Source organism: Hypomesus transpacificus, chromosome 16, assembly GCF_021917145.1.
Source record: "Hypomesus transpacificus isolate Combined female chromosome 16, fHypTra1, whole genome shotgun sequence".
Lineage (NCBI taxonomy): Eukaryota > Metazoa > Chordata > Actinopteri > Osmeriformes > Osmeridae > Hypomesus > Hypomesus transpacificus.
Genome location: NC_061075.1, coordinates 7,389,120 through 7,402,007, shown reverse-complemented (window position 1 = coordinate 7,402,007; position 12,888 = coordinate 7,389,120). Strand labels below are relative to the sequence as shown.

Below are 12,888 nucleotides of genomic sequence, written 5' to 3'. Positions count from 1 at the left end.
GTGTTTCTGACACTGGTATGCAGACAGCACAACACCAAGCCAACGTAAAAAAAAAAAAAAGCTATTGAAAAAGACCCAATTACACGTCAACAATGCGCCGTCCTCTGAAATAAATGCGTTGAGTTGGAGCTTGGAGCCTGTAGGGGGCGATACGACCTTAATAACACAAGAGCACGGCATGCCACTCCCGTCCAGCATGCTAGCGATAAACAGAAGACGACACGAGCAGAAAGAAGCCACAAACAAACACTTATGAGGGTTGTAGAACGTGTTAAAAGTAAAGTCGTAGAGCATATTAAAAGAAGAGTGTTCTAAGAGTTAGAGGGTGTCAATGCTCTGGAACCGTGATGGCTTTCACCACATGTTCTGGTCACTAGAACTGGGACAGAAATGGAATGGACACGGTCATGGGTCACCCTCGGACTGGCAGGTTGTCCAACAGACTTGGAAAAGCAACGGCGAAAGCTTTAAAGCACGGTAAACAGACAGACTCTTCGGAGGGAAGAAATACCGAAATCCCCGAACCCTCCTTACTAAACAGGAATTTTTGCATCAATGGTCATCTTAACAAAAGTTTGATAAGGAAAAAAAACAAAAAAATAACATTCTCCATCTTTGGAGATCCCAGAACCAGGATCGAAACTATGTGTTTATTTTTCCCTCTCAGTAAAAAAAAGCGACCCTCTTAATGTGAGCTTGTGCTGTGTCCTGTAAACACCACAGAGATGATCTTCCTTTGGGATTCCAGCCGCTGTGGTCCAGTAGACCTCCACGGCATTCTGTCCACCGATGAGACAAGATGAGGTAATGTGTCTGCGACGCCTGGCGCACGTCTTCCCCCACCCCGCCCGGCCCTCCGGCCCGGGCCCAACGGTGTGGCTGTAACACCCACAGAGGTGTTACAAGGCAGATGCCAGGGTCTGTCTGTCTGTCTTGTGTTTCCTTCAGTGTGCATTGGAGGAGCAGGGACCCTCTAACTGGCCTGCTCCCAGGCTGCATGGGGGGAGGGGGTGGTCTGTAGGTGGGGGGGGGGGGGGGGGGAGAAGCGGGGGGAGGGGGGGTCCGGGCCGGGGCGGCCCTGCTAAGGCTTTCCCTGCTAAGGCTTGCCCAGCTAAGGCTTGCCCTGCTTCAGTCTCTCTATGTGGTGGCACAGCTTGAGGGCGGGCCCCAGTTTGAGGCCCATGTACTTCATGACCATGTCGCTCCGCAGCAGCATCAGAGCTTTACCGTCGATCTCCTGCAGAGAGGGAGAGGGAGGGAGAGAGACAGAGAGAGAGAGAGTGAGGAGAGAGAGAGAGTGAGGAGAGAGAGAGGGAAAGAGAGAGAGAGAGAGAGAGAGTGAGGAGAGAGTGAGGAAGTTGGACAAACAGAGAGAGGGAGAGAGGGAGGAAGGCTTACAGAAAGATGTAGGGAGACAGAGAAAAAGACACAAAGGGAGAGAGAGTCAAAGAGGTCGAATTCCAAAGAGTGAGCCAAAGAGAGAGAGTGAAAGAAAGGTACACGGAAAGACGTCGAGAGAGAGTAAGCCAAAAGGAGAGAGAGAGATGTAGAGGGTTAAAGAGGAGAGTGTCCGTCAGTGGCTGGGCGAGGGTGAGTGGTGGTTTCAAGCCGGTGTCTGGGTCTGAGGGGCTCGACTCACGTGTTTCCTGAAGAGCTCAGCGTGGGGGGCCAGCGCCGACGGGTCGGCCTCCCTCACAAACTGCATCACCTCCTCGATGGACCAGGAGGCGGGGTCCCTACAGGGGCCCCTGGGGGTGTCCCTGTCTGCAGCCGGGGCCTCGGGGCCCGTGGTGGAACTTGCAGCTACACACACACACCAAGAAAAACATTTGCATATCTATTATACTATTATGCTAAAATCAATGGAATAAACCTTCACGCCTCTCTGCCAACAGGGGCTAATCTATTCCTAATCTATCCTCCACTGGTGAGTCCGTGACATCACCAGTGGGAGGGGCGAGGGGACGGTGCCTACCTTCCACGCGGCGGTGTGCGTGTGCGGCGGCGGCGGTGAGGTCTGCCGGGTTGGAGCCGAGGCGGCGCAGGGGCGTGCCGTGGCCGGGGTAGTAGGGGCTGCCGGCCTGGGAGGGGTACTCAGAGGAGGAGCCGCGCAGCGTCTGAGGCCGCGGGGTCATGGAGTTGGACGCCGAGTCCATGAAGCGCTGCTCTTTCAGCAGGCCATTCTCCTCGTGGGGCAGAGTCTCTGCTGGGGGGGGGGAGGTAGGGTTACATTTAGTAGACGCTCTTATCCAGAGTGACTTACAGTAAGTACAGGGACATTCCCCCGAGACAAGTAGGGTGAAGTGCCTTGCACTAGGACACAACGACATTTGGCACGGCAGCGAATCGAACTGGCAACCTTCTGATTGCCATCCCGATTCCCTAACCGCTCAGCCTCCTGACTGTGGTTACACTGGGAGTCATGGTGAGGGCTGGGGGGGGGGGGGGTTATGGAGGTGTGCTGGAGACTGCTGTGTGTGGTACCTTCTGAAGGGTGGGCTTCCGAGCGCTGCTGCTTGGGGGACAGGGGGGCAGCGTAGGGGGGAGAGTCCCTGGAGGGCCGCTTCCCCCCTCGGCTCAGAGCTGGCGTCTCAAACGCCTCCTCTTTCACTGCGACACAACACACGGCCGCCGGGTCAGCATGTGGAATGGAAAGGCCGCTGTATGGAACAGGCCTACGCACACACGCACACACCTACCTGACTTGGTCCTGTCGTAGGGGGTGTACTGGCTGAAGGGCTGGCTGCTGAACAGGTTGTCACACTGCAGATGGAGGCAGATGGTCTCCAGGAAGCGCAGCACGAAGGAGGCGCTGGAGGCCGAGGGCAGCTTCACCAGGCGCACGCCGCCGTCCATCCTCACTGGGGGGGGGGGGGGCACCACACAGGTGAGGTGAGGTAGGTTGTGGTGAGGGGCAGTATGTTGTGGTGAGGTATGTTGTGGTGAGGTATGTTGTGGTGAGGTGAGGTATGTTGTGGTGAGGCGAGGCATGTTGTGGTGAGATGAGGTATATTGTCGTGTGGTGAGGTATGTTGTGGTGAAGTATGTTGTGGTGTGGTGAGGTATGTTGTGGTGAGGTATGTTGTAGTGTGGTGAGGTATGTTGTGGTGAGGCGAGGCATGTTGTGGTGAGGCGAGGCATGTTGTGGAGAGGGATAGTTATGTTGTGATCCGGTGTGGTGGCCGGTACCTCGGACCACCTCTCCCCCTCCGGCGTGTGTCTGCAGGGCTCCCAGCAGCACCTTGGGCTGGTAGGCACAGTCGAGACAGGTCTGCACGGCCTGCTGCAGGACCTCGTTCACGGGGCCCGGCCCAAAGTGGTCGGGCAGACGCTGCATCTGCTTCCTGTCCAGGTGCGGCCCGCAGCTCCCGTGTTTGTTGACGTACACGCACACTGCGCACGCACACCCAGAGGAACCCACACACACACACCCAGAGGAACCCACACACACACACACACAAAGGAAAAAACGTTTCAAAGTGTTTACTGTAAGTCACTAAAGTGTGTGTGGTAGGGATGGGGGGGAGAGGAGGGGGCTTACCTGTAGAGACCACTGAGCTGAGGTGCACAGAGTTGTCATGAGACACCTGGAGGCTGGTCAGTTGGGTCGGGACCTGGGCCACACGGGGCTTCCTCTGGACACACACACACACACACAGGAGCAGAAACACACACACACACAGGAACAGAAACACACACAAATACCAGTCAGTGTTGGGACTAACACCCACCCACAGTACCCAGTTTCAGTCAGGGCCGTCATGATGCGGGGGGAGGGGGGGGGGGGGGCTCCCACCTTGCTTCCAGGCTTGGGGCCTCTCTTCTTGTGGGGCCGGGGGGCCAGCTGCAGGTCAGGGCCCCCGTCCTGGGGCCCCAGGCCATTCTGGGCCGCCGCCGCCGCCGCCTCGGCCACCGCCTTCAGCAGGGCGATGGTCTCGCTCTTGGGCCTGCGCCCCCGCACGCCTTTCCTGACGGGCAGGGGGGGCAGGGGGTTGGGCAGCCGGTAGGGGGACTGCATGGAGCGCCTGCTGGGCTTGGAGGGCGACGCCGTGAGGACGTGCAGGTTCTTTGGCAGGGTGACTGGAAGCGAGGACAGCAGGAGTGTCGTTAGCGCGGAAGGGGGGGAAGGCGGTGGGGTGGAGAGGGGGGGATGGGGGAGGTCGGAGGAGGTCCATTCACTCATATCCTCCTCTACCAAGGCCCTCTGAGGACCACCCCTGTGAGCGTGCGTTAATTGGGCCTGGCTGGAGCGATGCGTGGTGCTGTGCAGGCGACAATGAGGAGGCCCAAGGCACAAGGACGGCCATGTTGGAGACCCACAACAAAGACATCAGCCGAGAAACTGAGAGGGAACTCCCTCCCCAAACCGAGGGGTTTTTAAACATGGTCAAATTCAAATGAATGAAGGAACTTTTACGAAGGGTTAAGGTTCCAAAGGGGTTATTTTACAGTAACAGTAAAACTTTTTTTAACTTTTGAGGGGAAGAAAAAAAAAAGTTTAATCTCCAAACCGTGTCACCAAGCAAGGGAGCACAAAATGGTGCCTTTCAAAAGGGTTTGTTCTGACACTCCTTCATAGAAACATACCCTTCTTTGTGTGGGGATCCTCCTGCCCCAGTAACGGGGAGCAGATAGCCATCTCCCTGACACACACGCACAGCCCCAAGCCTGGGGACAAAGGCTAAACACAGAAGGGGGCCTTCAGAGGGATTAGGCCTGGCCACTCAGCTGCCATGACTTGTGGGGGGACAAACAGGAGGTGGACAAACAGACGGAGAGACAGACAGGGAGAGACAGACAGGGAGAGACAGACAGGCGGAGACAGACAGACGGGGACCAGCAGACAGACAGATGGACAAAGACAGACAGGAGAGGGACAGACGGACAGACACAGACAGGAGGGGGACAGACGGACAGAGACAGGCAAGAGGGGGACAGAGGGGACAGGCGCTCGGATCTTGAGGACTGCAGAGGATGAGGGAGTCCAGACCTCCAGCGGTCTGGGCTGACAGAGAACTGGGGGCCCCCCCGGGGGGCCTGCCCTCTGACACCAAGCCCCCCAGAAACACAACCCACTCCTGATGAAGAGCCCAGGAGAGAGCCACAGACAGAGTCTGAGAGAGCACCCAGGAGACCAGGGGGAGGAGGAAGAGTGCTCAAGAGAGAGAGAGAGAAAGAGAGAGACAGAGAGAGAGAGAAGGGGGGGGGACTGGGGGTTTAATCCAATGAACCTCTCCCAGTGCTTCCTCCACACCGCTCCTTATTACACTCCCGGGGTTTCAGAGCTGGGGAATAGAGCCTCAGGAAACCACATTAAAGAGACCACAGCCGTTTGTATCCATTTCCATTCAGTCCCCTGCCCCCCCCCCCCCCCCACACACACACACATACACGCCCCCTTGGCAAATTAGGGTGCATATGGGGTTTCATTTCCCAATGACCCAATGACCCCTGGGAGGAGGGGAAGCGGTCGCGGGCAGACTGAGGGCTCTGTCAATACTGCCTCACTGCAGAGGGAGGGGGGGGGGGGCTAGGAGGGGAATAATAGGGAAACTACAACCAGCTAACAAGTCTGTACTTGCGGCTAATAAGCCAGCACCAGGTTTGAGACCTCAAGTCTGCCTGCTTACTGTCAAGTACAAGGAGCAAGCTGATAGGCCCACGCTGCTGGAGGGAGGGGTCTGTTACAAGGGGGGGGGGGGGGGGGGGTATCTGCGAAGTCAGCCATAGAACGATGCAGAAGCCGGAGCATGGCACTGTGATACAGACTCAATGGTCTCAGGACACTGTGTGTATGTTTACCTGTCTGGTCCACCCTCCCTGCTTACCTGTCTGTCTACCTGTCTGGTCCACCCTCCCTGCTTACCTGTCTGTCTACCTGTCTGGTCCACCCTCCCTGCTTACCTGTCTGTCTACCTGTCTGGTCCACCCTCCCTGCTTACCTGTCTGTCTACCTGTCTGGTCCACCCTCCCTGTATACCTGTCTGTCTCCCTGTCTGGTCCACCCTCCCTGTCTCCCTGTCTGGTCCACCCTCCCTGTCTCCCTGTCTCCCTGTCTGGTCCACCCTCCCTGTCTCCCTGTCTCCCTGTCTCCCTGTCTGGTCCACCCTCCCTGTCTCCCTGTCTCCCTGTCTGGTCCACCCTCCCTGTCTCCCTGTCTCCCTGTCTGGTCCACCCTCCCTGTCACCCCTTACCCCACAGCTCCCCTGATCCTGAACTCCTCCACCCACACACATCTGCCGGCTGCTTCTTGGGCCACTAACATCCAGAACCAACAGTCGTAATGGAGACTACCACTGATGCCAGTCAGTCCAGCAAACTCTTATGACACCAACTGGGTCTGTTTCATTCATTAGATAAGAGAGCCACAAACACAGAGATTCCTGGCTTTAGAGTTAGATGTACACCAATGTCTGAGAAAACTACAAACTCAACAATCAAAAATGTTTTGGGGGCAACACGCAATATTACCAAAGCGAGAGAGAGGAAGGACTCAGCCTTTGAGACAATAGCGGAGGATGTTAAACCCCTTTCCTAATGCGAGGCTGTGTAGACGTGTTTGGGTTCCCCGCCACATGAGGAGAACTGAGAGCCAAAAACAGAAACAGAACAAAAGCAGAGGAACTCACCGTGCCGGGAAGGAAGGGGACACACACCAGAAAAAGGGGTTAAATTCTCATAGATGCCCACGTAAAACCTGTCCCAAGTCCTCGAAAAAGAAAAGCCCCAACAGAAAATCTGCTTCCTCGCAAGGATCTTCCTTCGACTAGAAACCTTCACCCGCGTACGCGAGCAGGAGCTGAGAAATTCTCCCCGAGTCGGAGACGAAGCCCATAACAAAAGCTCACGCTGACAAGGGGGCCGGGAGCAGGCAGAGCCCCATCAGAGGGAGCTGGAGTGGAGAGAGGAGGGGCACACACACACCCACCAAACAGGGACTGCTCGCCTCACTAAGCCCCTCCCAGGCTTTGGAGGGTTACGTTGGATAGAGAGGGCGGGGCAGAGGGGAGGGGGGCTCCTACAGGGAGCAGGTTAGATCAGCCGAGGAGACCCTATAGACGAGCTGCAGGAGGCTCTATTCAGGAGGCATCGTACCACAGACAACCCTACTAAGGACGTTGTATGGTAACCTAAGCTTCCCTTGGGGCCTGACTCGCACACACGGCCATAAAACAGGGACCTGCTCGCTCGGAAATATCAACAAGGGCTAAGCTATATCTTTCAAACGGAGAGTTATGGTGTTTTTTCTTTCGTAGCATCCGCCCTTATCCCCAGCTTCCCTGCCCAGGATCCTGTAGTAGCCTGGGCTGGGAGTTCCGCTCGTGTAAACACAAGTTTCCCCCCCCCCCCCCCCATGTAAACAGGTGGTGCGTCGTGGTCATCAATCTGTCTCCCCCTCTCTGTGTCCCCCTCCCCCTCTTAGGGGCTTACACTGGGGAGGGGGGGGGGGGAGGGGGGGGGGGGGAGTCGCGGCAGAGGGGCTCCCCTCCACGGCAGAGACCTCGACGTGGGAGTCCTACTCGGGGTCAGGGGGAGGTCAGCCACAACCAGCATGAATAATCAGTGTCTTCCCAGATGCAGAAACACCGCAATAACACTCCGCCTCGAAAGAGAGGCCTTAGGCTGCACACTGCCAGCGTCAACAACAACATTTATTACAAAATCCTGCACATCGGAGATGTTTTCCGTTTTCAAAACGTGTCAACGTTTGACGGTATTTCCGAAATGTTCAAGGTCTGAACAATGTGATCAAATGTGCACCGGTCAACCTATACCCTAGCTAAGCTCCAACTGCAGTGAGGGTCACACACACCACTTCCTTGCAGGGGGCGTGTTCAATTCACAGCATAAGACAAGCCGTAAAAACAAGCTGTTTGTTCCAGTTACGATCGCACTAGACATGATGATGAGCACACTGGTGCTTCAGGAGAAGAACCAGCAGGACAGTTACCCTCTGCCCCATCCATCTGTACCATTACCCTGTCAGGACTAGCACGGCAACAGGCCTCTCTCATCCACACAACTGAGAGGGCCTGAGGGCTGGAAAGATTTCAGAGTTGAGAGTCATTTAATAGGCTATTTGGAAGTAGAAGAGCATAGATATTTGACACTGTCATGTTGATGTTTAGTTCACCGATAGCAGGAAATGCATAGTTTCTTTATGAATCTGGAGTCAAAAGAATCCGAATTCAATCTGACTGAAAGCTCTATGGATTACTGTTACCGTAACAACAAAGAAAGAGCGGGAGGAACTACACAGTGGTGTTCTGTCTGTCCAATGACAAGCCATTTTTTTGTATAATAATAATATTACAATTGTATAATATTATGATAATCCATATGAGTTAGCTTCAGAGTGAGATGGAATACATAGATAAAAATATGATCGTGGTGATTAGAATACACAAGTCAAAATATTACAATCGTAAATGGAATACATAGGTCCCAAAAGGAGGAGATGGGAGTGGAACAATCACATATGGTGGGAGAGCTTTTCTTCAACCACATTCAAAACTCTTCCATGTTAAATGTGGGCAGGATGATGTAAAAGGGGAAATAAACGTTTGACAACGAGGAGGTCGTAAAGCTGGGATTACAGTCTGAGATCACAACACAAATTGAACCGCCTCAACCAGAGGGAAAAAAGAAGAAAAAAAATTATTATAACGCAAGCTAAAATTAGAAGAAATAAACCATTCTATTTTTAGGCTTTCCAGCTTGTCTGTCTCCATCAAAATTATATCCAGAGGCGGTAATCTTATGAAATATTTCCCTTCATTAGAAAATTGAGGGGAAAAAAAAGGTCTTAAATGCATTATACAATTCCTTCATTGAAGGATATGAATGAAGGAAGAAAGTAGAAATGTGTTGAATATTAATGAATGTGGATAAAAGGCTGTTTCCAAGTCTGGTAAAAAATGTATATGAATCACATTACCATGTCACTAAAATATTTTGAGTAAAATGTTACTCAAACTGAGACCAAATTGCCTGTTTCTAATTTTCTTTTTTTACTTAATTATTATTAAGGGAAACGCTTTTAAGATTTCAACAGTTAAAGTTTAACTGTCTCATTTCCGTCAAAACATTTAAAATACATCTGAAATAGCTCTCTGTCGCCCCCTGTTGGATAACACTTACCACTGTTGCCTGGAGGCTGCAGGGAGTGTTTGGTGATGGAGCACCAGCCCACAGGAAAGATGTCCCTTGAGTCGTATTTGCACCAGTAATCAAACGCGCCCCTCCACCCGTCAAACATAACAAAGACCTCGTCTCCCTTCAGCTCTCCTATGGTGGCAGGGCAGATGAGGTAAGGGTTCTTCTTGTCTACAGCCTCCAGCTTCATTCCAGGCTTGAAGTTGTTCTGGGGAAGCCTTAGAGGTTCCTGAACAACACAAACAAATAATAAACAACTGTGCCCTCAACTCGGAAAAAACCATGAGCAATGAAGTTTTACATACTTTTTTGAACGCGGTTGCCGGGGCCATCTCTGCTCCGTTTAGGGTTCTCAGGAGGAACATGGGCCACGATGAAGCGTTCATTCTGAATCCTTAACGATGACAGACAGCAATTGAGAAGAGACATGCAGAAGTTATTTTCAAGGGAGCCATTTGTGAGTCTACTCTGCCTCTCTCCCTCCCCCACGCCCCTCCACCCCCACCCCCACGCCCCTCCACCCCCACCCCCACGCCCCTCCACCCCCACGCCCCTCCACCCCCACCCCCACGCCCCTCCACCCCCACACCCCTCCACCCCCACCCCCACGCCCCTCCACCCCCAGCTCCAGGACAAGGCCGACCCACCCAGCGGGGGCTGTAGCATGTCTCCTTTCTTCTCACAGGTGCCGATGGGTTGGATGTCCGAGGAGTCCACCAGCCTCCAGAAGTCGTTGGTGTTGTCGCTGCCGTCCAGGCGGAGACGCAGACGCACGCCCGTGATGCCCATCACCGTGGCGATGCACACCGAGGTGGAGTTCCGGGGGTCGTGAGCTTCCAGCTTCATGCCGACCTTGAAGTCGTTGGTGGGCGGGACCCTGGACTTTCAAACGACAAGCACACGACGAGCAGCGTGAACCCCTCCGCATTGTACAACCGCGAGACTGACTAGAGATGCGCCGTTTTGTAACGTCAGCAGGGACTTTTATACAGCTTGACGTGCAGTTTCGTAAGCAACTTTGCGGGCAGTAACAGACGTCTGACAATTTGATTCAACAGGACGTCTAGAAGACAAACACGTCATCACATAACATTTTCATACCTGTCTGAAAAAGCTTGGAGGGGCTGGAATGGATGACGTTTCCTTCAAGTACTCCTCCCAACGAAACGTCTCTAAGGAAATACAATATAGTGCGAGTGAGGACTTAGTAGACCTTCATTTAAGCCTCCTTTAATCTCATTTACAACATAGATACGGAATAACATAAATCAAGTTACTGCAGTACCACATAAGGTCATAGTTTATGCTGTCAGGTTTAAACCACTAGAGGGCTCTCTAAGTAAAGAAAAGCATCTTCTGTTCGTCCTCATTAGTTTCTGACAAAACAAGAACATTAGAAATCCATTTGGCACAGTGAGATTTCACCCGGGACATGACCCTTTTAGATACTGGCGGAACAAAGTGTTTCATTATTTTGTTTCCTTAAAGATGCATTCTGGCACAATACATTACCCTTAGAGCATACAGGAGCAGGAGAAGGAGGTGCCATACTCTTTCCAGGTTTCTCTTTTTTGCTATCTTTCGTGTCTGAAAATATTCACACAGAGATCCACACAGTTGACAATTTGAATGTTATTTGACTGTTATCGTGAATGTTATTTTACAAACGTACAAAGTAAGAGATAAAACAATACCTGTTATGCTTTACCTTTTAGTGAAGTCCTGCCCATGTTAACTATTGTTGGCAGCTGTGGCACAACAAGGTGTTGGGTAGACAAGTGCAAGTTGTTCACCCCCCCCCCCCCCCCCAACAGCAACCCCCTTTTTGTTTTGATCTGAGAAAAAGAGAAAGACAGAGAGAGAGATAAACTGTTAGCCATAATGGATCAATAAATTGCGTTTTGTTAGTGCTGTAGCTAGGCATCAGTTCATTGCCATAGCTAGACAACTATGATACTGTGTTCAGGGTTTGAATGCCTTGGTGTTAAGTTGTCTTCAGTTTGTATCCCCATAAGAGACAATTGATCTTTTCTGTATGAGGCTGAGTGCAAGTATGATTACTGGCTGAATATAATGTAAATCGTTATCACTTAGGAGGATAACACATTTGCCTACATATTCTAAAACTCGTTTAGTGTGGCCAACAAACAGAAATGGTTGTATAAAATTAATAAGCTACGCTAAAGCAGCTAGAGCTAACTACCTATTAACATGAAACCGAATTACACTTAATAATGACTGCTAGCTATCTAAAGAAGCTATTTCGTTGTCAGAATGTATGTCCTAAATACATTAACCCAACATGTAACGTAGTACGCTAGCGGTAGGGGAGAGGATAGTAGCTATAAGCACTCGTAAACTTACTGACTTTTGATATTTGGTTCATTCTATTGCTCAGCCAAAGACTCTGGATTAAGTCAGCTTTCCTTAGCTAGCTAGGTACATTGGTTTTGTTTTCATTTTCCCAACAACGCATCACATGGTCGAAACATAACGTTAGCAAAATGCAACGGATTTTTGTAAACAATATCATAGGTCTTTGTGTTCCACAACTTTGGAGAGCTGTCCATGTTTTCGAAGAAAATTTGAATACTCCGTTACATAATGTACAACTATCTGAATAACGGCTACACAAGGAATGCCCGTGAAACCACGGCAACGCACCCACTACACTCACCGCGGGGTGGCATTGACCAGTTTAACGAATGTCATGTAGATAACAAATAGCTCGCTAGCTGTCCCTCACGGCTAACATTGAAGTGAGAGCAACACTGTTCTCAACCGACCTTTCCAATGAAACATTAATTTCACACCACTTGTATCTTTTATATAGTTTTGAGTAGTGTTCGTATAAAATACCCACGTGCTGGAAAATAATCGACTTACTGTTGCCGTTTTCTATCGAATTGAGTCAGGTCCCAACAGTTTTCTCTATTCGTCAGCTGCCATATTTTTCGTTCATGAGCCAATGCGCATGATCGCTACTGAACCCACTTTTTTGGAAGCAGCTAGCATTGCTGTACAAATTCAGTCACATGCTATGAAAAATGTGTAGCTAGATGCATAACAAAGTTATGTGAAACCTCAAGTTGGCTCAAATAATTATTATGCTGATGGTGAAACTATATTATTGATGGAATTAATTGCTATTGGATCACAATAAGAACATACACTTGAATCAATCATGCAGTTACACAAATAAAACATAAAAAGCTATTTACAAATACAAGAACAAAGCAATTAATGTAATTCAATATTTGAAATCGTTGCGTTTGGCAGATTAACCGACTTTATGATCAAGGTTCGAGCTGCAAAATTGGGATGATATGAATACACACTGATTCCTTTCATACGTCAAACATGAAGAACGTTGATGGACATCTGCAAAAAAGAACACTAAAGGAATTCCGTTTTCTTGTGCTCTTAATTAGAAGTAATTTGCATCAAAATACACTTAATATGTCATGTCCAGTAGATTGCATTAGGAATCAACTTCAAAGACCATGCGAGTATAGAGGTCCATAATTGGGTATTAACGCCATAATTAACTTAACTTAAATATGTCTTCAACTGAAACCAGACAAAATCCTTAACTTTCTTTACCCTACAATGAAATAACTTTACGGTGAACCTTATAATGTGGGACAATGTGATGTAATTTGTTTATCAACAACAAAAACGGAGCCTGATAAATTAAATGCATTTTTTTTTTACACAGTAGCTGTTTATATA

At 50.6% G+C, this 12,888-nt stretch overlaps 1 protein-coding gene across 3 annotated transcripts; it reads right to left on the bottom strand.

Moving 5' to 3' along the window:
• Window positions 1–527: 527 nt before the first annotated feature.
• On the bottom strand, window positions 528–12,135 carry LOC124478606 (sex comb on midleg-like protein 2). 3 transcript variants are annotated; one of them, XM_047036928.1, is made up of 15 exons: window positions 12,043–12,135; window positions 10,865–10,991; window positions 10,669–10,743; window positions 10,258–10,328; window positions 9,804–10,038; window positions 9,462–9,550; window positions 9,142–9,385; window positions 3,797–4,080; window positions 3,542–3,635; window positions 3,190–3,393; window positions 2,700–2,861; window positions 2,485–2,610; window positions 1,976–2,206; window positions 1,640–1,803; window positions 528–1,237 (listed from the first exon to the last, which is right to left on the bottom strand). In XM_047036928.1, the coding sequence occupies exons 2-15, from the start codon at window positions 10,884–10,886 to the stop codon at window positions 1,112–1,114; spliced, it is 2,127 nt and encodes a 708-aa protein (XP_046892884.1). In that variant the 5' UTR covers window positions 10,887–10,991; window positions 12,043–12,135; the 3' UTR covers window positions 528–1,111. The 3 variants fall into 3 exon arrangements, with proteins under 3 accessions (XP_046892884.1, XP_046892885.1, XP_046892886.1); XM_047036929.1 differs by having other exon boundaries at window positions 1,976–2,203; XM_047036930.1 differs by lacking the exon at window positions 12,043–12,135 and having other exon boundaries at window positions 10,851–10,941.
• Window positions 12,136–12,888: the final 753 nt, after the last annotated feature.

Excerpts from the sequence above, each read along its gene's own strand:
- LOC124478606 (XM_047036928.1), bottom strand. The coding sequence starts at position 10,886 with ATGGGCAGGACTTCACTAAAAG. Across the intron at positions 10,744-10,864 it reads GGGCAGGACTTCACTAAAAG|ACACGAAAGATAGCAAAAAA; the intron begins GTAAAGCATAAC and ends GAATATTTTCAG. Across the intron at positions 1,804-1,975 it reads CGCACACCGCCGCGTGGAAG|CTGCAAGTTCCACCACGGGC; the intron begins GTAGGCACCGTC and ends GTGTGTGTGTAG.